General features: G+C 38.9%; 1 protein-coding gene across 8 annotated transcripts in view; it reads right to left on the reverse strand.

Annotated features, from left to right (window-relative positions):
• Window positions 1-787: 787 nt before the first annotated feature.
• The window catches only part of OSBPL8 (oxysterol binding protein like 8), an 85,067-nt gene continuing 63,074 nt past the window's right edge, over window positions 788-22,780 (reverse strand). For 6 of the 8 annotated variants that reach the window (XM_081331113.1, XM_081331112.1, XM_081331116.1 and 3 more), the window contains 6 exons: window positions 19,075-19,211; window positions 18,338-18,523; window positions 14,412-14,499; window positions 9,667-9,766; window positions 8,312-8,414; window positions 788-3,880 (listed from right to left, as the gene is read on the reverse strand). In XM_081331113.1, coding sequence (XP_081187239.1) covers window positions 3,745-3,880; window positions 8,312-8,414; window positions 9,667-9,766; window positions 14,412-14,499; window positions 18,338-18,523; window positions 19,075-19,211 — 750 coding nt within the window. In that variant the 3' untranslated portion in view covers window positions 788-3,744. Of the gene's footprint in view, window positions 3,881-7,713; window positions 7,760-8,311; window positions 8,415-9,666; window positions 9,767-14,411; window positions 14,500-18,337; window positions 18,524-19,074; window positions 19,212-22,780 lie in introns of all 8 variants that reach the window. The other 2 variants (XM_081331114.1, XM_081331119.1) reach the window with 2 other exon arrangements.

The following is a 22,780-nucleotide window of genomic DNA, read 5'->3' on the forward strand; positions in this document are numbered from 1 at the left end:
CAAATTCAGTGATTATGCTAAACAGAAGTAGACTGGTTTTTTATATCTTCATTACATGCCCTCCAGCAGTACTGAATTATCAAGAAATTGTACTTAAAAGTTTTACAAGTAAAGTTCAAACACAGTGTATTGATTACAGCTTTTTATTCTATAATTGTACAAAACTACTGACCAGTGGTAGAACTTTAAATTTACAAATGTACTTCTAAACAAATTTTTGAACTCAGCTATATAATTATGGATGAAACACACAAATCCAGTACATTCAAAGGAATTAATTTCCTTCATCACACTGCATGCAGCATGATTTGCAAAGAAAACAGTGCAATAATAATGGTATTTTACATGATAGGCAAAAATAGGAAAATTACAGAAATAGGAGTTCCCCGCATACGTACATGAGTAAATGTTTTCACATTTTTTCATTACATGTATTATATGCATTGGACTAAACACTGGTCCTTAACATACAACAGCCTATTTTCAGTTAAAAAATGTGAAGCAGTATAAAAATCCAGAGTGTTAAAATAAAAAGGGCAAGAGAATTAAAAATGCTAACAAGTTTATTCCAGAAACTAGGGGGAAAAATGAAGATTTCTAGAAGAGTTGAAGGCTACGCATTTAAATAGCCAAGATCTACATCCATTACACAAGTGGATACTTAAATCTACACAAGGAAATATTAGAACAGGTCTTTCCCATTGAAACATTGTACATATTTTTATTTTCATCCTCAGTCATTTTGCTCAGAAATCTACACTTTGTTAAAACAAAAAAATGAAGCTGGTTGTCAGTGGTTAGAATTTTATTATGGCTATTTTTTAGTATCAACAAACAACATTGCAGTTTCATTGTACAAGAATATGTACTCCAATATTGGGTCCTTCATAGTTATCAAAAGAAAAGAAAAAAGTGATGTATTTTTCTGTAATTATACATCCTTTTACATTTTCCCCAAATTAAAATTGAAAGTAACAGATACCACAACATTTGTAAATAGATATGGTACAACTTTGAAAATATACTTATATATACATACCTCATTGCTGTGCGAACTCCATCAAGGCACTGTTATAAATCAAGTATCTTATCACCCATTCTCAAAAGGTGCCAAAAAATGAGGAAAGAAACAGTAATCATTTAGTTCACAGTTAGCTATCCTATATATATATAATAGCATTAAAAATCCTAAAGAAGAAACATCCATCAAGACAAGAAATAACATTATGGTAAATAAAACAACTTTTACTCTCATCCCATTTCATTAATGTTGAGTTGGCAAGAAGATTTTCCTGAAGGCACAGGAGGGTAGTGAGCTGTAAAATCATGATATATTTTACAGAATAGTTGTCAAAAGCAACTTTTTCACAAAAAATGAGTATGTTGTACTCTTAAGCGATAACTAAAAGTTAAAAAGCAGCTCAACGTAGGATACAAGAATTATATATTGCAAGTAGTCTATTTACTATTTTACACAACACATTTCATTGTAGTTATATTGATGATTACATGGCACATTGAAGGCTTATAGTGCATTTCTTTTAAACAAACACACAAACAACACACGATTCTGATTATTTTCTACTTTTAAGTACTAAACGTTATAGGGAAACTATTGCCCTTAGAGGTCTACAAACTGTCAGGTCACAGTTTCCTTATTAGTATATGCAGGAAAAAATCTAGATGAAAGAATGTAGAATCATATTCATAAAACTAAATATATAAACATTGTATTGACTGGGTTATGCCAGACATATCATACAAAAAGTAGTTAGGCAACAGATTCCTCAGTTCACACTAGGAATTTACTTGAAGATGCAAAAAAAATTTTTAAGCTTTTAAGCTGAGCTTGACACAGGAGTGCTTTAGACTCCAGTAATAGGAACAATGTAACTGAAAATGTAACTGATTTGGGAATTTAGAAGAGAAATGTTTAAAAGAAAGCATCTGAATAATAGTTCAGCTATAACTGAAGACATATTAGCAGACAGAAATAGATGTAATATGGTATTTATATTAGGAGACATTGTCAAAACAGTGGAAACCAAATAAATCCAAGAGTTACAATCACTGAACATTTATGTAGATAGGTAGTTGCTCCAAATGCATATAAATAAATGTAAATCAGAACATATGCATTTGTACTTTATGCTATTCTTTTATAAAATCATACATACCAGTAACTGCATTTCAATCAATTTATAAAGCATCTGAATTATGGCTGCATTCAACCAGTTTACTCCAATGGTAATAAATTTTTCATTCTAAACCGTAGCACTTTTAAAACATAATAATATAAGGCAGGCAGGAAACTGTAACTGTGGGCTACAGCTTTTTTCATTCTGGTATTCTCAGAAGAAGTTGGGAAAGTAATTCCCAGATGTTATAAAACTCCATTTTGAAGTATTCCAACATCTTTAAAACAGTTAGGTTTGGGATGGAAGTACTAGAATCCTGAACTGGCCAAATGTAAATTATGTATCTCTAAATGAAAACTTTATATTTGCTATAAATATATAAATCATGTAAGATATATGCTTCTTGCTGTTCTGTAAACTGACTATAAGTATTCAATAAATACTATGTAAAATATAAAAAAACAGAATAGCGGGAGTAATGTAGCTGTAATTTGATCTATCTTTTTAAATTTAATGCAGCCCAATTCAGATTTGGTGAATTTACTTACAGAGACTCAGTTAAACAGTTCAATATTTTAGCAGAAAGAAAGTAAGGGTAAATGTGCTATATTCTGAAGCATTTAAAACCAAATACTTCTTAAACAGAAACTGAGTGCAGATGAACTTTCCAGAGTCACTTATTCTTGGAACTAAAATGTTGCTACCCAAAATTTATTTTTACAGTATAAATATTCAGATGCAGTTATGTTCAAATTATGTAATGTAAAAGGACAAAACAAATGTTAACATACTTTTAAAATACAGATAGGATCTTATATGTCAATCCTAAGAATTTTATGGCTAACTTAAAATAGCTTTCTTTTTTACATTGTCTAAAGTTTACATTGTCTAAAGTTAAAGAGTAACAGTCAATAAGAGTTTCAATTTGGAAAGAAAAGAATCAAAATACTGCTTGGCACAAAAGTGGTTTACTTCTCTGGACAGCTGAAATGTTTTTTCTCTCAAACTGACTAATACTATTAGCAAAGATCCACTGTTACAAACTAAGGGAAAAACCCTCATTAACTATCCCTGAAAATTGATGCAGTTAATGCGATGTTAATGATTAATAGTTCACATATTCTTAATGACCATTAACAACTGAGTAGTTTAATTTTTCTGCAGTTATCCCTTGGCATTATTTTCTTATTGAAGTAAGGTTGATTAAACTTAGGAAGAAAAGTCTTAGGTCAAAATTTATTTCTTTTGCTAGCATGTCCAATAGGGATTGATTATAACAAAATAGGGTCCTCAAATTCCAAACTGGTATATTCTATATTGGTATTTATAATAGTTTATGACACCTTAGAACATGCAAGGCAGTTATCCAGCATTTGGAAGATGTGAAGAGGAAGTACTGGCACATAAGCATTGTCCATGTCATCTGGCTAGGATGGAAAAATAAACTATTCCATATGAGCCAATCTTTTGAGTCAAAGGTCTGAATCTTCTGGGCCGCTAGATAATATTGCCTTATTTGAAGCCAAACCAAGCTTTAAAGATGGTCCCATGAAGATAATAATCCCGTAATAATTCCATTTCATAGATATTCTTCTGTCCAGATATTCTATTTGAATAAGTAATTGATTATAAGTTGCAGAAGAACCATCAGCAAAATGAAGACATAGTGCTTGAATTGAAAGAAGTTATTATCTGGTGTTGGCAGACTTGAAGTCATTCGTGTTCTTAATGCTGTAATGTCCCTATTTGAAAAAAAACAATGAATTTAGTTAAATCCACAGATTGCCAATTCTTAAGTAAGCATTATAGACCCATCAAAAATTTGAAAAAATGATTGGGCAGACAACTTTAATTTCAGAAAAATGATTTCTCAAGCAGGGTAATAATACACTGGAATCTTAAAATGCTTAATTCTCAAGTTAATTGGACTTTGCAGTAATTTATCAATAATTTGCAGTAGTTTATAATGGGGAAATTCTGGTACAAAATTATTCTATCAAGATATAAGACATGGTATATAGCTGATACAGATATATGTAAAGTAAAAAGAGGAAGACTGGATAATGGAATACTGAAACAAAGTTGTTTAATTAATTTATTTAATTAGTCTTATATACCGCCCTATTCCCGAAGGACTCAGGGCGGTTTACAGGGCAAAGTTTAAAAACAATATAAAAGTTAAAATAGAAATAGAATTAAAATAAATTAAATTAATTACTAGCCCAGCAAATTAAAACAAAGTTTAAAACTTAAAACCCCTCAGTCCAGGCCAGATAGATCAAAGAACCAAGTTTTCAGGTCCCGACGAAACGAACAAAGGTCGGGGGAGATCCGGAGTTCCACAGGTAGGTCATTCAATAGGGCAGGCCCGCCCACAGAGTATGCCCTCCCTCTGGGGATCACCCGCCGGCACTCCCTGACCAGCGGCACCCTAAGAAGGCCCTCCCTATGGGAGCGCACAGCACCATGGGAAGTTGATGCTGGCAGCAGGTGCTCCCTAAGATAATCCGGGCCCATGCCATTTAGGGCTTTATAGGTCATCACCATCACCTTGAATCTCACCTGGAGGGCAACTGGAAGCCAATGCAGCTCGCGGAGAAGAGGCGTTACATGGGAGTATCGGGAGACTCCCATCACAACTCGCGCGGCTGCATTCTGCACCAGCTGAAGCCTCCGAGTGGTCCTCAAGGGCAGCCCCATGTAGAGAGCATTGCAGTAGTCTAACCGGGAGGTCATGAGCGCATGAGTGACTGTGCGTAGGGCATCTCGGTCCAGATAGGGCCGCAACTGGCACACCAGGCGAACCTGGGCAAAAGCCCCCCTGGTCACGGCTCCTATATGATCTTCCAAACTGAGCAGTGAATCCAGGAGGACGCCCAAGTTGAAGCATTGCTCTTATACATTTCAAAAGGGTTGTGTAAAAAAAAAACCTTCCCACTGGACTGATTGCTTCTTTAGAAGGCTAGGCAGTCTATTCCATCTTTTAATTGTAGCATTTATTACATTTAAAAAAACATATTCATGCAATTCTTCTCTCCATATATTCAACAATTTTTAAAACTACCTCTGAATTAATTTTTAACCTATGACTTATGTTCCTTCCAATAATTTGTTTTACTATCATACACGTACTGTACAGTCACATATTTATTAAGTATCACATGAACAGATGATAGATAGTGCATATCTTGACCCTCAATTCCAAATGGTTTAATAGGGTTTGACATGTAGAGGATCAAATTTTAGATATTTAAGTATATAAATATTAAATATACTAAAGGTAACATAGAAATAAATGTAGGCAATAAATAACTATGGGCTTGTATTTCCTAAAAATCCACAAATTCATTAAACCCTTGTCAATCAGCATCACAATTGTGAGGGCGTGATGAATGGAGATTCACTTCACCTATCTGATCAGAAAATCCAATAAGCATTCTGGAAGATTGCCTGGTCTGGATTGCAGAAATAACCCCTTATAATTCATATCACTACAAGTGTACTACATTCTGACTTGGCTCCCAGATCAGAAGCAAATTCAGATTTTTAAAAATAATCTTTTTTCCTATTAGTTAACATGATAAATTTAAATATCTACCTTGTTGTTTTTTCATTAGAGCATGATAACATTTAAAGTACATTAAACCATTTTGAAGGGATGAAATACTCCAAATGTCAGAGGAGGTACTGAATACTGATTCACAGTGTATTGAATAAAGTCTTGACAAGCATACCAATAGTTTCTCCAGGAGAATGTGTGTGTCAAAACTGTCAAGATAGCGTAGCAGCAGTATGATGAAACCCCTGCTCCTTTCTACACATCATAATATACAAATGAAGAAGAGCTTCAATCAAGACCCTCAATTTTGACTATTTTCATCCCTGATGTGGGCACCACTGCAATACAGTGTTTGATTGTTTAACAAGGATCTTTTTATCTATTAACAGGATTTTAGTGAAGTTCAGATCATAGTGTAGGTCACAGTATTGCAAGATTATGGATAGTTCTTGGAGAATTCACAAGAACTGTAATTATGTTTTATGTCTATTGTAAGTATATTTAAAGAACCAAATTCATACTGTTCTTCACTGGGTCAGTACAAGGCATTTGGATCTACTTCTGAAGCTTACAAAGCACTATTTCTGGAGAAAAAGTACCCATTACAAGCTCAGCTTCAGGATGACATGATGTCCCACAAAGCTTCTGAATGGTTCACTGAATCTGAAAGGTTAACTCTTACTAAAAAAAGGTATATGCATTTAGAAAAATATGTATCTTTTTCTGTAAGTAGGCAAATGCTCACCTCATGTTCTGGGATTCCTATTTACTTATTAAAATAAATGGGAATCCCAGAATACCTCATGAGAAACCTATATACAGCCATGAAGGACAGAATATGGCAAAAGACAGAAAATCAGCAAAAGATTAAGACAAGGCTGGCTATTCTCCCTTTATTTATTCAACTATATGCTCAATATATATTGGGGGAAGCTGCATGGGAAGAAGATTTTAAAGATTTTAAAAGTTGAGGAAGCAAAATCAATAACCTATGTTATGCTGATAACATTATTTTGATAGCAGAAAATGCAAAGGATCTGCAAGCTGTAGTAATGAAAGTCAAGGAACAGGATGAAAAAATGGGTCTAATGTTAAATAAAATTGTAACAACAACAGGTACAGCAACCAGTTTTGTAAACGACAGTAAAGATATTGAGGAATAGCTTCTCCTGTAGGACCAATACTAAAGGAACCAGCAGTGAAAGCCTTGTAAAAAGCTAGGATGTATCTTTGCCTACAAATATAGACAATGGTATTCTGTGATGCTTTATGGAAGCAAAATTTGACTTTTGAAGAAACAGCATTTTGAAATTTAGTGTTGGAAAAAAATTCTGTGAATTCCATGGTTAGCCAAACAAACAAACAAATGGATTATTAAACAAATCAATCTATAATTCTCTTGAGGGACAAATGAGCAAGATTAAAATATCATGTTTTGGACACCTTATGCGAAGGCCTAGCTATCTTAAGAAATTTATAATGCTGAGAAAAATGGAAGAAAAGAGAAGACAACTAGCAACAACATCAATGGACTACTTTAAGGCATGATCAACTAAAAGGCAAGTTATGTTCCTTAGTGCTCTCTGAGCTTGTTTTCTTGCAGACATTTCACTACCCAACCATGTAACATTTTCAGTGTTATCATCAATTTAGAAGATTGACCTCAAAATATGAAAGTGAAATCTACATAAAGGGGCCTTATTAGATGGTGCAAATATATATACTTATGCATGAAATTAAACAAGAAGTAGCCTGAAGCATTTGTGAAATTACATAGAATATGCTTCAGAGTAAGGATCTTCAAGGAATATAAAGATATGAACATATATCAATTGCATTTAAAGGAGGTGTACCTACTAGCTAATCCATCTATGCTAAATCTTCTTTCCCTTCACTCCACACATTTTGTTTTGCACTATACCGAATAATAAAGGGAAAATCTTGGAAAAGTCTTTGCTTTCACACCAAGATATTAGTAAGTATGTCCCCATATATATTTTTTTATTAAAATGTTACCTTTTTTGCATTGATCTCTGATTTTCAGTAGTTTTGCATTTTGGAACTGAAAGGTATGATAGACATGTTTTAAGCAGAAACTTTAAAAATTATCATATGAAAATGTGTATTTTAGTCAGATCTTATACTGACTAAGAGAACATAACTGTAGCATTATCTCTCACCAGAGTTTATTTAGTTATCTAGACATTTAAAGGGTCAAGGTTTGCTCTAAATCCCAGGTCAATAAATTGGCATCTTTAGGTTTTTATGTACTTAGTTACATTTCCCCCCTTAATGCCCATGATTTTCTGCCCCACCTGATTTTATTTTACTTAAATAAAATGGAGGCTACCATGCAGCAAAGCAACAGTGTCAAGCACAATCTCTGTTTTCAATAATATCTCTGGAGCTGATGTAGAACCCAGAGATGTATGCTTTGAGTATAACATGAGGGATGAGTGTAGCCTAGTGCTTTTTGGGATATGTGCCCAATAGAAGTTATGCTGAAGTAGTAGGGAGCGTTATGGGAATTTAGGGAGTGCGGCATGGAGCAACATTAACGGTCCCGTCATGTTTAGATTAGGAATGAGATTTTTAAAAAGTACTGCAAACATACCTCCGAATATCTTCCTGTGTTAACTTTATAGATTCAATGGCACTTTGCAGTTCAGCAAGATCTACTGTTTTCTTTCGGATTCTTGTGTTATGTTTGAGTTGTGCTTCAGAAGTAATTCAAAATTAGTTAAACAGGTAAAATATATAAACCATGTAGAAACCAAATTATTTTAGTTTACCAGATATGAACTAAAAGTCATTTTTTCTCATTTTAGAAAAGATTTTACAAACCAGGATAGGCAGGCAGGCAAGCAGATAGCCTTTATTGTCAATTTTTTTACTGTGGGCAAACTGGGACACATTAAAAATGAAATTATGTTGCCTATTCTCAAAAGTGTACACATACATAACACACATATAAACATGCTGCATACATACATATGTTTAGCTATACCCTTACATATAAATACATATAAATATTAATCACTGTCCATCTTGAATACATAGCAGAAACAGGAAGCTTGAGAGTTCACAAGGTTGATACTGTATGGAACAAAACTATGGCTGAATCTGGATGTTCTGCTTCAGATACCACAGAGCCTCCTCCCAGAAGGTAACAAGGAAAACAGGTCGTGAAGAGGATGAGTAGTGTCCCAGGCAATCCTGTGGACCCTGCTCAAGCAACGCTTATATGCTATGTCTTGGATAGAAGGGAGTGAACTGCCAATAATCTTTTCTGCCATCCTCACCACTCTCTGTACCACCTTCCTGTCTGAAGCAGTGATGCTTTCAAACCAGACTCTAATGCAATATGGCAGGATGCTCTCGACCGTCCCTCTATAGAAAGTGGTAAGGACAGGGGAAGAAAGATGCACTTTTCTCATGCAGAAAATGCTGTGCCCACTTCACCAGTGTCTTGCTGTTGAGCAACCAAGCCAGCCTACTCCACAGGTGAATTATTAATACACAGAAGAGTGTGGCTATGCCTGCCCTTTCTGAAATCGACAATGATCTCTTGACATTGTTGATTTCTTTTTCTGTCAGACAATGATCTGACAGAAAATGATATTAAATACTAAATAAATTTAACATGGATGTAGTGGTTTAAGGCACTGGGTTAGAAAACCACATACAGAGGGTCTATTTCTGTCTTGGACATGAAGCTAGCTGAGTGATTTCGGCCAGTCCATCTAAGCCCTAGGAAGGAGGCAACAGCAAACCACCCCAAAAAATCTTATCATGAAACCTGCAGGGTCTAAACCAGGCAATTGCCATGAATTAATAATGATTTGAAGCCACCAAAACAAAAAATCAAAAATTGCATCTTTAGTTTACAAATAATGAAATTTAGGCGTGCTTGTACTTATTAATCATAGTTTTAGAAAGAAGGGCAAAGCAAAGCAATGTAGCATTTACCTTCACTTCCTGATGAGTCTGGATTATCAGGCTCTGGTGAGGAGAAGCCACTTTCTTCTTTCTTAGACTTAGCAGACCGTTTTATTTTTGCAACAGTAACCTGTAGTATACATTTTTGTCAGTTTTATTGCTCACAAACAAAACGACAGTTATGCTTAGCAGCCTTCTGCTGGTGTGCAAAAAGAGTGGTAGAAATCTTTGTTTACACTATCTTCTTGCAACCTCACTTCACTTGCCATACTGGAGGACAATAGATGACAATGAGAAGAAAGATAACTGAGACAATGAACATTCTGGCCATTTCTTTCAGCATAAATAATTTTATTATCTTCTGGTTCCAGAAAAGCGAATATGATTACAATCCTATACAGCAAAGGTGGGCAGGACTTGCAAATCATTTTTTTAAAATTATTCATTTATAAATGATTAAGCCATCTTTCATAATTATAATGAATCCCAAAGTAGTATTATTTGTGGCCTTGGTTAATTTCAGTAGTGCAATTTACAACTGAAAATCAGCAACAAAACTTTCCTCTATTTTTAGTTGGGAAAAGGAAACTTTTGGTAGGGAATTATGGTGGGCTGAAAAAGCAGAGAGAGATAGCAGCTGAAAACTCTGGCTGGAGGGTGGATTCTGGGTGTCACAATCTCCCTGAATCAAAGGGAAATCCTAAAATAACCCATATGGACTCCAAACTGCAGCTCTTTCTGTGTAAAAACATGCAGAAACAAAGTTTTTTGCAATTGGTTTAGGATTTGAGCTGCTGGGAATCTTGGGATTCCATCCACAGTGATAACTGCAATATAGCCTATATAGACATTAATCTATGAACAGAGATTTGCTCTGCAGCAAAAAATAAGATGCCTTGCAACATTCTTCTGCTTATTTCTAAACCTACCACACTATTATTCCAGTGTTGATGCAAATGAGAGAAGCCTAATAAAGTAGCAGGATATTCTATTAACTGCTCCAAACAGAGGTTGATGCCAGTAGGTGAAAATGTGGTTATCCATCCTTTAAAGAAACTTCTATACCATATTTGTACTCAACCATTAAATATTTAAATACATGCATGCTGAAAGATACTGTATGGCTCAATTGGTAACATTAGACATAAATTCAATAAAGAGGTTTCTTTAGATATGGATAGATGAGTCATTAAACCTCAACCTTTGAGGAAAGGGGAATATCTAAAATGGAATATTTTTTCCAAATTAATTTATGTTCTGGGAGGAATTTCCATGTTTACAATAAAAGAAATCAATATAAAACTGAATTATGAAAAACAAAGTAATTCTGAATTTGTGAATAAACCAAGGGAAATTGTTGGTTTGTCAATTTGAAGAGAAAGAGAAAAGAAAATGATATTGAAATGATAAATGGGAGATATTATATTAATGGATAATGTGACTGTTTTATTTTTTTATCAATATTATTCTAATTTGCATAAAGGACATGAACACTCTTCTCCAAAAGACAGGAATTTTTAGATATAATTTTATAAAATGGGTGAAATCAATTTATACTTCATAGACAGCACAAATAATTCTTAATGGATATTTAGCCAAACTATGTGAGATACAAAAAAAGAAAAAGACAATTTGCCTATTTTCCCTTTCTTGTTTACTTTAGCTCTTAAAATATAGAATAGAGACATAAGACAAGATGAGAAGATTGTAGTGGTAAAGATTAAAGGGGTGACATAAATTAAGAGCTTTTGCAGATGATCTACTGCAGGGGTAGGCAACCTTGGCTCTTTTATGACTCATGGACTTCAACTCCCAGAATTCCTAAGTCAGCATAGCTGACGCCATAGTTGAAGTCCATGAGTCATAAAAGAGCTGAGGTTGCCTACCCCTGATCTAGTGTTAGCTTGGGAAGCCCCTTTAAAGGGAATTGAATCATTAATGAATAAATTAAAGAATATGGTAAATTAACAGGTTTTAAGATTAATAAACTGAAAGAAGAGATGTTTATCAAAAACATGGAAATACAAGATCAAACAGAATTGATGAATAAAACGTGTTTTAAGATTGAGGAGTAGGTCAAATATTTGGGTGTTACTATGACAAATTTGAACTGTATATTATAAAACTATATAACTGTTATAAAATAATTATGTCAAGAATAGGTTGATGTTAAAAACAGTTATGTTAAGGTTGGCAAAAATAGAATAGTCACCGCTGGGGAGAACTTTTGTGATTCAGTTGAATGTTTTACCAAGAATTTTATTTTTGTTTCAGAAAATAGCTGTTCTGACAACTGATGCCTTGTTTTAAGAAGAATATATTTAAGGGAAAAAAAAACACTAGTTAAATATAAGATATTACAAAATGCGAAGAAATGGCAGGACTGGGTATATCGGATTTGAAATTATACTTTGCTGCTTGTTGTTTAGCTTGGATGAAAAAGTGTGTGTTGCTGGGAAATAAAAGGTTATTAGAGTTAAAAGGATACAATTTGAGATTTAGGTGGGATGTATGTTTGTGGTACAATAAAGCTAAGGTTACTGTTGATTTTAAAAGTCATTATTTTAGACATGACACTCAGAATATTGAATAAATATGAATCTAGGTCAGGGGTAGGCAACCTCGGCTCTTTTATGACTCATGGACTTCAACTCCCAGAATTCCTGAGTCAGCATAGCTGACTCAGGAATTCTGAGAGTTGAAGTCCATGAGTGATAAAAGAGCCGAGGTTGCCTACCCCTGATCTAGGTTGTGTCTGAAAACCACTTTGTGGCTCTCAGAACAAGAAACATTTTATAGAAGAGAAATATAAGCAGTGCTTTTTTTGTTAAAAAAAGGTGCCAGAACTCACACATATCATACAATCCACCTTGCCTACCCTACAAGGTTCCATCCAAAAAAGGTGCCAGAACTCCATTCTGGGCATTCTATGACAAAAAAAGCCCTGAATATAAATAAACATAAATGGTTGTCTTATCATGTTATAATAGAATTTTCTCAAGAGAAATGTAAAATAAAATCAAGAGAAAATATAATAATGGAAGGGTATACTTGTCAATTATTTTCCTATCTACAATTATCTTCAAGGTTTAAAGTCGATTTTAGGGTTTTAAGAATGTAAGAATGTTTGAAATAGAATTGTGTACAAATGTTGAATGTGCAATTGCTAAAATAAACTTTTGTTGAAATTTGAGACAGAAGAAGAAAAAGTGAAAGAATGTATAAGGGCTAAAAACTTTGGTTATAATATAAAATGGATCAATGGGGAAATGTGTGTTTTAAAGGACTGAAGTTTGCTTAGTACTGTAATCTTACAAGACAATGTGCATAAAAGGATGTGCTAGTATATGCCAGAGAAATTGTCTAGAATGTATAAAAGTTCTTCAAATTTACGGTGGAAATGTAAAAATGAAAGAACATTTTATCATATTTGGTGAACGTAAAAAAAGCTAGAAAATGTTGGATACAAATACATTCACTATTTCAGAAGATTTTAAAGGTAAATGTACTATTGAAACCAGAGGCTTTTCTTTTGGGACCAATAGATCAAAAGGTGGAAAAAAAATCATGGAACTTTGCTTTTAGATATGGTAACTACAATGCAATGATATGCTCAAATGTGGAAAGATTCAACACCATCTATAATAAAATAATGGTTGATAAAGCTGATGGAACATGCAGATAAATATTTTTAGAGAAAAGACATCTATACTTATTGCTGATAGGAAACCTGTTATAGAAATTTTTCATGAAACAGGAAAAAATGAACTTTTGATTTGTGATGATTATAAAACAGTAGATACTAGAAAAATGAGTTTTTATAACCACAGAGATGGTTATAAAAAGATGTGTATATATGCGATGTATAATCATACTTATATTTGCTGCAAAGAAAATCAGAAGCTTCTATTTCTTTTGGCACTTTTTGTTTTTTCCCCCTTTTTTTTCTCCTTTTTTGTTTCTTTACTTTGTATTAGTGTTTTATCTTCTTTAAAAAAAAATTTAATATTATATTTTTAGTTGGAAGACACACTAAGTCTTGTGTAAGCTGTAGAATAAATAGGATTGGCAGATTCCCTCCCCCCACAATATCCCATCAAAATCAGAAAAAATAAAGAGGAAGAAAATCCTGGTTTTAACCCACACATTTGACATGGTCCTACCCATTTCAAGGCAATCTCCCATTTTCTTTGTATTGTCACACACTTGCCTTCTCTCATAAGCATGAACAGCAGACCCAGATCACCCAAAATTAACACCATCCTAAAGGTTATGACGTTCAACTTTCTGTTTTAAAAGCTAAATATGAAATAAATAGGTCCTTCAGGTTTTTTTAAATAAATCTATAATGCTTTAGAATACAACTAGTGTCATATGGTTTCCTTAATCTGTTATATTCAAGGTGGACAACTTTTTGATGGAGTTCAGAGTCTTAGTCAAAGAGAAAAAAGCTATATAGGAAAAAAGTGGCCACAGCTAAAATGGTTATATCTAAATATCAAATTGACATTACCAACTGTCTAAAGTGTGGATGGCATACACATTTTACAAATATAAAGCACAGAGCGCAGAAGGAAAAAGTCTGTAAGAAAAACAAAAAGGCATAAGCTTTAAAATAACTGCTGCAAGCAGGCCAGAGGTTGTACTCCTCATAACGATATACTTCATTTGTCAGAGAGGTGAAAGCAGAAAGAGGCTGTTTCAATGGAATTCTCCTGTCCCTAGAGAAATCTCAACTTAATAATGTAGTAATAAAAATAAGGCCAAGAACATACCATTGGTGTCCGATGTCTTACTTTGGTTTGAACAATGCCATCTTTTTCAAACTGTATCATGTCATTCAGTGGATCCCATGGTCTTGTACTATACACAAAAAAATGTGAACATACTTTAGATAAAGTAATTAAATTTGGTTAAAACCCTCTGTCCCAGATAGTGCTGTTAGCTTGATGGGATTTTGAACATTTCGGCTGGACCGGAATTTTGCTCTTAGTGGCAAATCCCGGGGAGGGGGTGTCTGTTTTTATATTAATGACAGATGGTGTAATAATGCCAAGGTGGTTTCAAGTCTGTGCTCCCCAGATGTGGAGCTTCTGACCATCAAATGCAGACCCTTCTCTCTGCCTAGAGAATTCTCTGTTACCCTCTGGTTTGGAGGGATTTGCCAGCTCCAGCAGGAGACCTACTGCTCTCCCGCGATCCAGCGAGAGCCCCTCCTTGCTGGTCACCTCTACGGGGCGACTTTCGACCCTTTTCAGGGTCCCCCAGCGATGCGAAACTGGACGGGGGAGACAGAGCTCGTCTCCCAGGCGTCCACGGCAGCAAACCAGAAGTTTCTGCATATAAACTTTTATTAGTCAGAGTGAAACCTACAGTAAAGCAGGTGAGGGTTTGGACAGAGGGAGCTATAGAAGCATTACAAGACTGCTTTGAGTGCACAGATTGGGGCATGTTTAAGGAAGCAGCTACTGATAACCAACATACAAATGTTGAGGAGTATGCCACCACGGTGTCTACATATAACCAAAAGTGCCTAGAAGATGTCTGTGTCCTGAAAAAGCATTGTTGTGAGGGCAAATGAAAAACTGTGGCTGACTTATGAGGTCCACATGATGCTGAAAGGACAGAATGTGGCTTTTAAATCTGGTGACATGCTGGCACTTAGAATAGCCAGAGCAAATCTGAAAAGTGCCATAGAAGGTGTCAAGCAAGCCCATTGCCAGAAAATTCAAACTTTTTTCAGGACTCAACAAGCACCAGGTGAATGTGGCAAGGAATCCAGACCATTACGGATTACAAGGTGACTCCATCGAGATGCAAGGAAGACACAGACTTCTTAAACAAACTGAATACATTTTTTGGTAGATTTGAGGCATCAAATAGCACTCCTGCTTGGAAAGCTATGCCCCATCCTGATGAGCAAGTGCTAAGCTTTGATGTCACCTCTTATCTGGAAAACACTGCAGAAAGTTAACATTTGGAAAGCAGCAGGCCTAGATAACATCCCTGGATGCGTCCTTAGGGAATGCGCAGATGAGCTGGCTTGTGTTCCCACAGATGTTTTCAATCTCTCATTGCAGCAGGCAGTAGTCCCATCATGTTTTAAGGCGACCATCATCTTGCCAGTACCAAAAAAGTCCACAATTACAGGCCTCAATGATTACCATCTGGTCGCACTGATACCCACCATTATGAAATGCTTTGAGAAGCTGATAAAAGACATTATTGTATCTAGCCTCCCAGCAGCATTTGATCTGCTTCAGTTTGCCTACCGACCAACTCACTCTACGGAGAATGCTATTTCTTCCGTTCTCCATCTGAGCTTGAAGCACTTAGAAGAAATACTCATGCGTGTTTGTTGTTTGTCGACTTCAGTTTGGTGTTTAACACAATAATTCCCCAGCATCTAGTAGACAAACCTGGCCTTTTAGGCTGAAACACTCCTTTGTGCAACTGGATTCTTGATTTTCTTACCAACAGGCCCCAATATGTATGAGTTGGAACAAATACCTCTAATACCATTTTCTTGAGCACAGGTTCTCCTCAGGGCTGCGTCCTAAGTCCGCTGCTGTTCACCCTGTTGACCCATGGCTGTTGTGCTAGGTTTGCCACCCACCATACTGTGAAATTTGTAGATGATACAACAGTAGTGGGCCTTATTTAGGATGACAATGTGGATGCTTACCACAAGGAGGTTGAGGGGTTGGTGAACTCGTGTAAGGAAAACAGCTTAGTTTTAAATACTGGAAAAACCAAAGAGATCATTGTCAATTTCAGAAAAGGCAGGCACAGCCACACTTCTCTGTGCATTAATGAGTCACCTGTGGAGATGGTTACCAGCATCAAATTCCTGAGTGTACAGCTAACAAGTAGGCTGGCTTGGTCGCTCAACAGCAAGACACTGGTGAAGCAGGCACAGCAGCGCCTGCATGTTCTGCGTCACATGAGAAAAGCACATCTTCCTTCTCCTCTCCTTACCACTTTCTACAGGGGGACGATTGAGAGCATCCTGTCATACAGCATCACAGTCTGGTTTGGAAGCATCACTGCTTCAGACAGGAAGGCGGTGCAGAGAGTGGTGAGGATGGCCAAAAAGATCATTGGCAGTTCCCTCCCTCCCATCCAGGACATAGCACAGAAGCGTTGCTTGAGCAGGGTCCATAAGATTATCTGGGACACTACACATCCTCTTCATGACCTCTTTTCCTTGTTACCTTCTGGGAGGAGGCTTCGTGGTATCCGAAGAACATCCAGATTTAGCCATAGTTTCATTCCATGCAGCATTAACCTTGTGAACTCTCAAGCTTCCTCCTTCTGTTATATATTCAAGATGGACAGCATTTAATATTTATTTGTTATGTATATGTAGGGGTGTGGGTCTGTACATAAGTTGTATATAGTATGTTTAGGTGTGTGTCATGTATGTTTCACTTTGAAAGTGGCCAACTAAATTTCATTTTTGAGGTTTGCTGTTGTGCCCACAGTAAAAAAAATGACAACAAAGGTTATCTTATCTTATCTTATCTTTTGAGGATTAACATATCACACCCATTACTTTCAGCAAAGCAGTATTTATAATATTTTTAAAATGTATAGCAATAGCATCTTACAGGTATCTGGCTGTTGCTACTTGTTGTTGGTCAGCCTGTAATAAACGTTCCCTCATCCATGACCGGTGAATGAGACAGTCAATCTTATGTGCATTACTGAAGCATATGCATGTATATGTCTTCACAGAGGTGCACCTAGCTGGGTTCCATGTGTAGCACAAGCACAAACCCACAGCTGGGGCAAAGATGTAACTATGTTATCTGAGAAGCTCTGATGTCTTCCACGGGGTGCTCTTCTGCAGATAACAAGTTGTGAGGTCTATTTGTGAAGTTGGGCTGTAGGGATCAGAGGAGATTGTGGCTAGCAATCTCCCTGCCTGAGCTGCTTGAATCTGTGGCAAGATTGGCAGTTACCAACCTCACCTCCCTGATGCAAAGAAATGTCCCTATTTGAACTGTTTGAACTTGTGGCACAGGTTGGTAACACATGGCCAGGTTGGCATTTATGGTCCTTGAAAACATCATTACCTTTCATGCATGTGGAATGGAGAGCAGTTCAAAAATTCATGGCCACTGGAAACTGGGAAATTAATAAACTTGTGTTTTTTTTTAAAAAGAATTCAGGGCCACTATGATGAACATGGACCTGATACAAGTTATTTCTGGCCCAACTCAGTTGAGGTCACACATTAGATCTAGGCAATGATGACACAATCTGGAATTGAGGAATGTTACCATCAGTTATTATAACTGGCAAATTGGATCAGAGTGCACCAAAGACTCCAGAGTTAAAACCTGAGCTACATATATTCTCTTTGACTGGAACTGTGGAAATAGAAAAGTGCTACACATACAGTGATAAAATTTTCTTGAAAGGGTAACAGCTACTTCTCCCTAAACCACAGGCAAATTACACACTTAATTTATACTATATTAAGAAGCAGCATTCTAATCACAATATAGAGCTGTACCTTGGCTTTTTGACTCATGATACAGGTAAAATAAATATTACAGAAAAAAATGTGATAGAAGATATATATATGAGCCCAGTGGTAATGTATGTGTGTAATCAAATGCACACACACACACACACACACAATTTGGTAGTATTTGCAGAAAAGGGAAAAAAGCTCTCCTCCTCCAAGACTTACTCTGCATATCTGTAACTCCATTCTCCCGTAAGTGGATCTGGCTCAAATAGTCTGCAGACCCACACTTCATCTAGTGCCTTCCTTTCCTTGGCAGCTTTCCTTTGTGCTTCTTCCAGAATATATTTTTCTTGAGTTGCTTCTGTTTGGTCTTTATTATTTATAGCTCGAGTCACATGTTGCCAAAGTCTAACCGGTAAGAATAACAGCACCAAAAAGGTCAGATATTGGGGAGAAGAGCTTTGCTGAAAATTTTCTTTTGTTATATCGTTAGAATAAGGTTCTAATAGTATTATTATAATTATTATACAATTATAACTCCATTAGCATCTTACTTTCCTGGAATTTATTTTTTTCCCAGTTAATACTCATCAATATAATCCTAGGACAGATACACAAAGATATCATCAAAATTATGCATCTAAACAAACACAAAAAGCCCCAAATTAAAAATAACAAATGAAGAATGGTATAAAAACCAATTAAACTTAAAATAAAGGATTCTTTCTCCAAGGAAAAGATAGGCTATGGCTTCCAAACTTATCCTTTCTGTTTTACTCTTCAACCCGATAAACAGAGGCTAGAGGGAATAGAATGGAACAACACCTTAGTTCAAACATATCTACTAGTCATTTTTATGAGGGTGCCCATAAAGTGCTCTCAACTTTCTAAATGTGCCCGGGAAAAGCTTAAAGACTTTTGCATAATCAATTAGAAAAAAAGTTTTAGAATTAACTTACTTTTCTGATTCAAAGTCACCTTGTTCCTCAAACTTCACTGTGTATCTTCTTAATCTGCGCTGCCTGATCTCAGGTGTTGGATTCCAGAATGTCTCTGTAGCATCTGTCTTCTTATCCCTAATAATAACTTCACTGTCCTATAATGTTAACATATTAGATTACTTGAGTAGGCAAAGCATTTTTTCAAAGTCAGGAAAAACAAGACTTCCTTCAGAAAGTCACTTTTCACAATTAAAAGATTTGTAACTAGTTTGGCAAAAATAGTCAGGGACAGCTGAAAGTCATACTTGATATTCTATTTCCTTATTTTAGTTCCAATCATTTGAATTAAAGTAATGCATGTATTCATTCTCAGTAACATTTTGTGCTTTAATTATTTTTTTACAGTGGAATTTTTGCAAGTGAATCTCAATACATTTCTTCAAACGTATTGGGCTACAATGAAATATATGAATGACTGCATGTGAAATTACTACACATTTAACATATAGTTTAAGCATTGTAAAATTACCGTATATTTCAGTTAACTGTGTTCTATCAAATATAGCAATACTTTGCCAACAGAATGAGATCTGATTAGTAATTGGATGGGAGTATGCTAATGAATATCAGGGCTGTATAAATTTTTGAAAAGCTAATGTAAAAACATTTTTGTCTTATTACAAAGACAACTGCATGAATTCACACTGGAATTATCACATTCTGGAGTAATAATTCTGGACTAAAGCATTATCTAAATTGAAATATTAAGAAAATCTGTTCCTTAACTGATATAGTGTAAATAACATAACATAATGTAACATAAATAAAAGCCCATCAGTCAGCTACTTCCTAGCAATTAATACTAATAATATTCAGAATGCTTTATCACTTCAGGATGAGTGGAATTAAAAAATTGTTAGTGCTTCACCCATGTTCTTCTTGTTCTGTTTCCATATTAAAATGAGTTTTTTTCAGAATCTTTCATGTTCTTCAGAACATCCTTCTTATCGTATTGCTCATCCTCACATAGTGTATTTCTAGATTTTCCCTCTATTTTCCTGTCTATTTTTCTTTCCAACTGAAATTTGGTTTAGTAAGAATCTAGGTACCGCATATACTTGAGTATAAGCCGACTCGAGTATAAGCCGAGACCCCCAATTTCACCCCCAAAAACTGGGAAAAGTTGTTGACTCGAGTATAAGCCGATCCGCCGTTCTGCAAGCCTCCGCCGCCGGCGGAGGCTGGATCCGCGCTCTGCAAGCCTCCGCCGCTGGCGGAGGCTGGATCCGCGCTCTGCAAGCCTCTGCCGCCAGCAGAGGCTCGATCCGCCATTTTGCAAGCCTGAATACACAGGAATACCCTGTGTGGCCGCGGCTCTCGGGGAAGCCCTGGCTGTCCGCTTCCTCGCTCCATGCTGCCATTCGGGGCCCGCGCGTTCCCCGGGCAAATCGCGGCGCCCAGCAGGCGAGGAAACACGCCCGCTCCAGTCGCCCCCCCTTCCCTCAGGAGACGCGAAGCAAGTGACGGCCCGGAGCTTACCGAGGACTTGCGCGCGGCCGAGGCTTCGGTGCTTCCAGGATCGCGCGCACCTCTCCCAAGCCGCCGCCGTCCGGAGACCTGCCGAAGTTTGGGGAGGTTTGGGGAGGTGCGCGCGCACCTCCCCAAACCTCCCCAAACGTAGGCAGGTCTCCGTTCCTCCGCGCAGACCTGCCGACGTTTGGGGAGGTTTGGGCGCCTCCCCAAACCTCCCCAAACGTCGGCAGGTCTCCGTTCCTCCTGCCGACGTTTGGGGAGGTGTGGGCACCTCCCCAAACCTCCCCAGGTCTCCGTTCCTCCGCGCAGACCTGCCGATGTTTGGGGAGGTTTGGGCGCCTCCCCAAACCTCCCCAAACGTCGGCAGGTCTCCGTTCCTCCTGCCGGCGTTTGGGGAGGTTTGGGCGCCTCCCCAAACCTCCCCAGGTCTCCGTTCCTCCTGCCGACGTTTGGGGAGGTTTGGGCGCCTCCCCAAACCTCCCCAGGTCTCCGTTCCTCCGCGCAGACCTGCCGACGTTTGGGGAGGTTTGGGCGCCTCCCCAAACCTCGGCAGGTCTCCGTTCCTCCTGCCGACGTTTGGGGAGGTTTGGGCACCTCCCCAAACCTCCCCAGGTCTCCGTTCCTCCGCGCAGACCTGCCGACGTTTGGGGAGGTTTGGGCGCCTCCCCAAACCTCCCCAAATGTCGGCAGGTCTCCGTTCCTCCTGCCGACGTTTGGGGAGGTTTGGGCGCCTCCCCAAACCTCCCCAGGTCTCCGTTCCTCCGCGCAGACCTGCCGACGTTTGGGGAGGTTTGGGCGCCTCCCCAAACCTCCCCAGGTCTCCGTTCCTCCTGCCGACGTTTGGGGAGGTTTGGGCGCCTCCCCAAACCTCCCCAGGTCTCCGTTCCTCCGCGCAGACCTGCCGACGTTTGGGGAGGTTTGGGCGCCTCCCCAAACCTCGGCAGGTCTGCGCGGAGGAACGGAGACCTGGGGAGGTTTGGGGAGGTGCCCAAACCTCCCCAAACGTCGGCAGGTCTGCGCGGAGGAACGGAGACCTGGGGAGGTTTGGGGAGGTGCCCAAACCTCCCCAAACGTCGGCAGGAGGAACAGAGACCTGCCGACGTTTGGGGAGGTTTGGGGAGGCGCCCAAACCTCCCCAAACGTCGGCAGGTCTGCGCGGAGGAACAGAGACCTGGGGAGGTTTGGGGAGGCGCCCAAACCTCCCCAAACGTCGGCAGGAGGAACGGAGACCTGCCGACGTTTGGGGAGGTTTGGGGAGGCGCCCAAACCTCCCCAAACGTCGGCAGGTCTGCGCGGAGGAACGGAGACCTGGGGAGGTTTGGGGAGGCGCCCAAACCTCCCCAAACGTCGGCAGGTCTGCGCGGAGGAACGGAGACCTGGGGAGGTTTGGGGAGGCGCCCAAACCTCCCCAAACGTCGGCAGGAGGAACGGAGACCTGGGGAGGTTTGGGGAGGCGCCCAAACCTCCCCAAACGTCGGCAGGTCTGCGCGGAGGAACGGAGACCTGGGGAGGTGCCCAAACCTCCCCAAACGTCGGCAGGAGGAACGGAGACCTGCCGACGTTTGGGGAGGCGCCCAAACCTCCCCAAACGTCGGCAGGTCTGCGCGGAGGAACAGAGACCTGGGGAGGTTTGGGGAGGCGCCCAAACCTCCCCAAACGTCGGCAGGAGGAACGGAGACCTGCCGACGTTTGGGGAGGTTTGGGGAGGCGCCCAAACCTCCCCAAACGTCGGCAGGTCTGCGCGGAGGAACGGAGACCTGGGGAGGTTTGGGGAGGCGCCCAAACCTCCCCAAACGTCGGCAGGTCTGCGCGGAGGAACGGAGACCTGGGGAGGTTTGGGGAGGCGCCCAAACCTCCCCAAACGTCGGCAGGAGGAACGGAGACCTGGGGAGGTTTGGGGAGGCGCCCAAACCTCCCCAAACGTCGGCAGGTCTGCGCGGAGGAACGGAGACCTGGGGAGGTGCCCAAACCTCCCCAAACGTCGGCAGGAGGAACGGAGACCTGCCGACGTTTGGGGAGGTTTGGGGAGGCGCCCAAACCTCCCCAAACGTCGGCAGGTCTGCGCGGAGGAACGGAGACCTGGGGAGGTTTGGGGAGGCGCCCAAACCTCCCCAAACGTCGGCAGGAGGAACGGAGACCTGCCGACGTTTGGGGAGGTTTGGGGAGGCACCCAAACCTCCCCAAACGTCGG

The sequence above is a fragment of the Vipera berus genome (genome assembly GCF_964194415.1).
Source record: "Vipera berus genome assembly, chromosome: 6".
In the NCBI taxonomy this organism is placed as follows: domain Eukaryota; kingdom Metazoa; phylum Chordata; class Lepidosauria; order Squamata; family Viperidae; genus Vipera; species Vipera berus.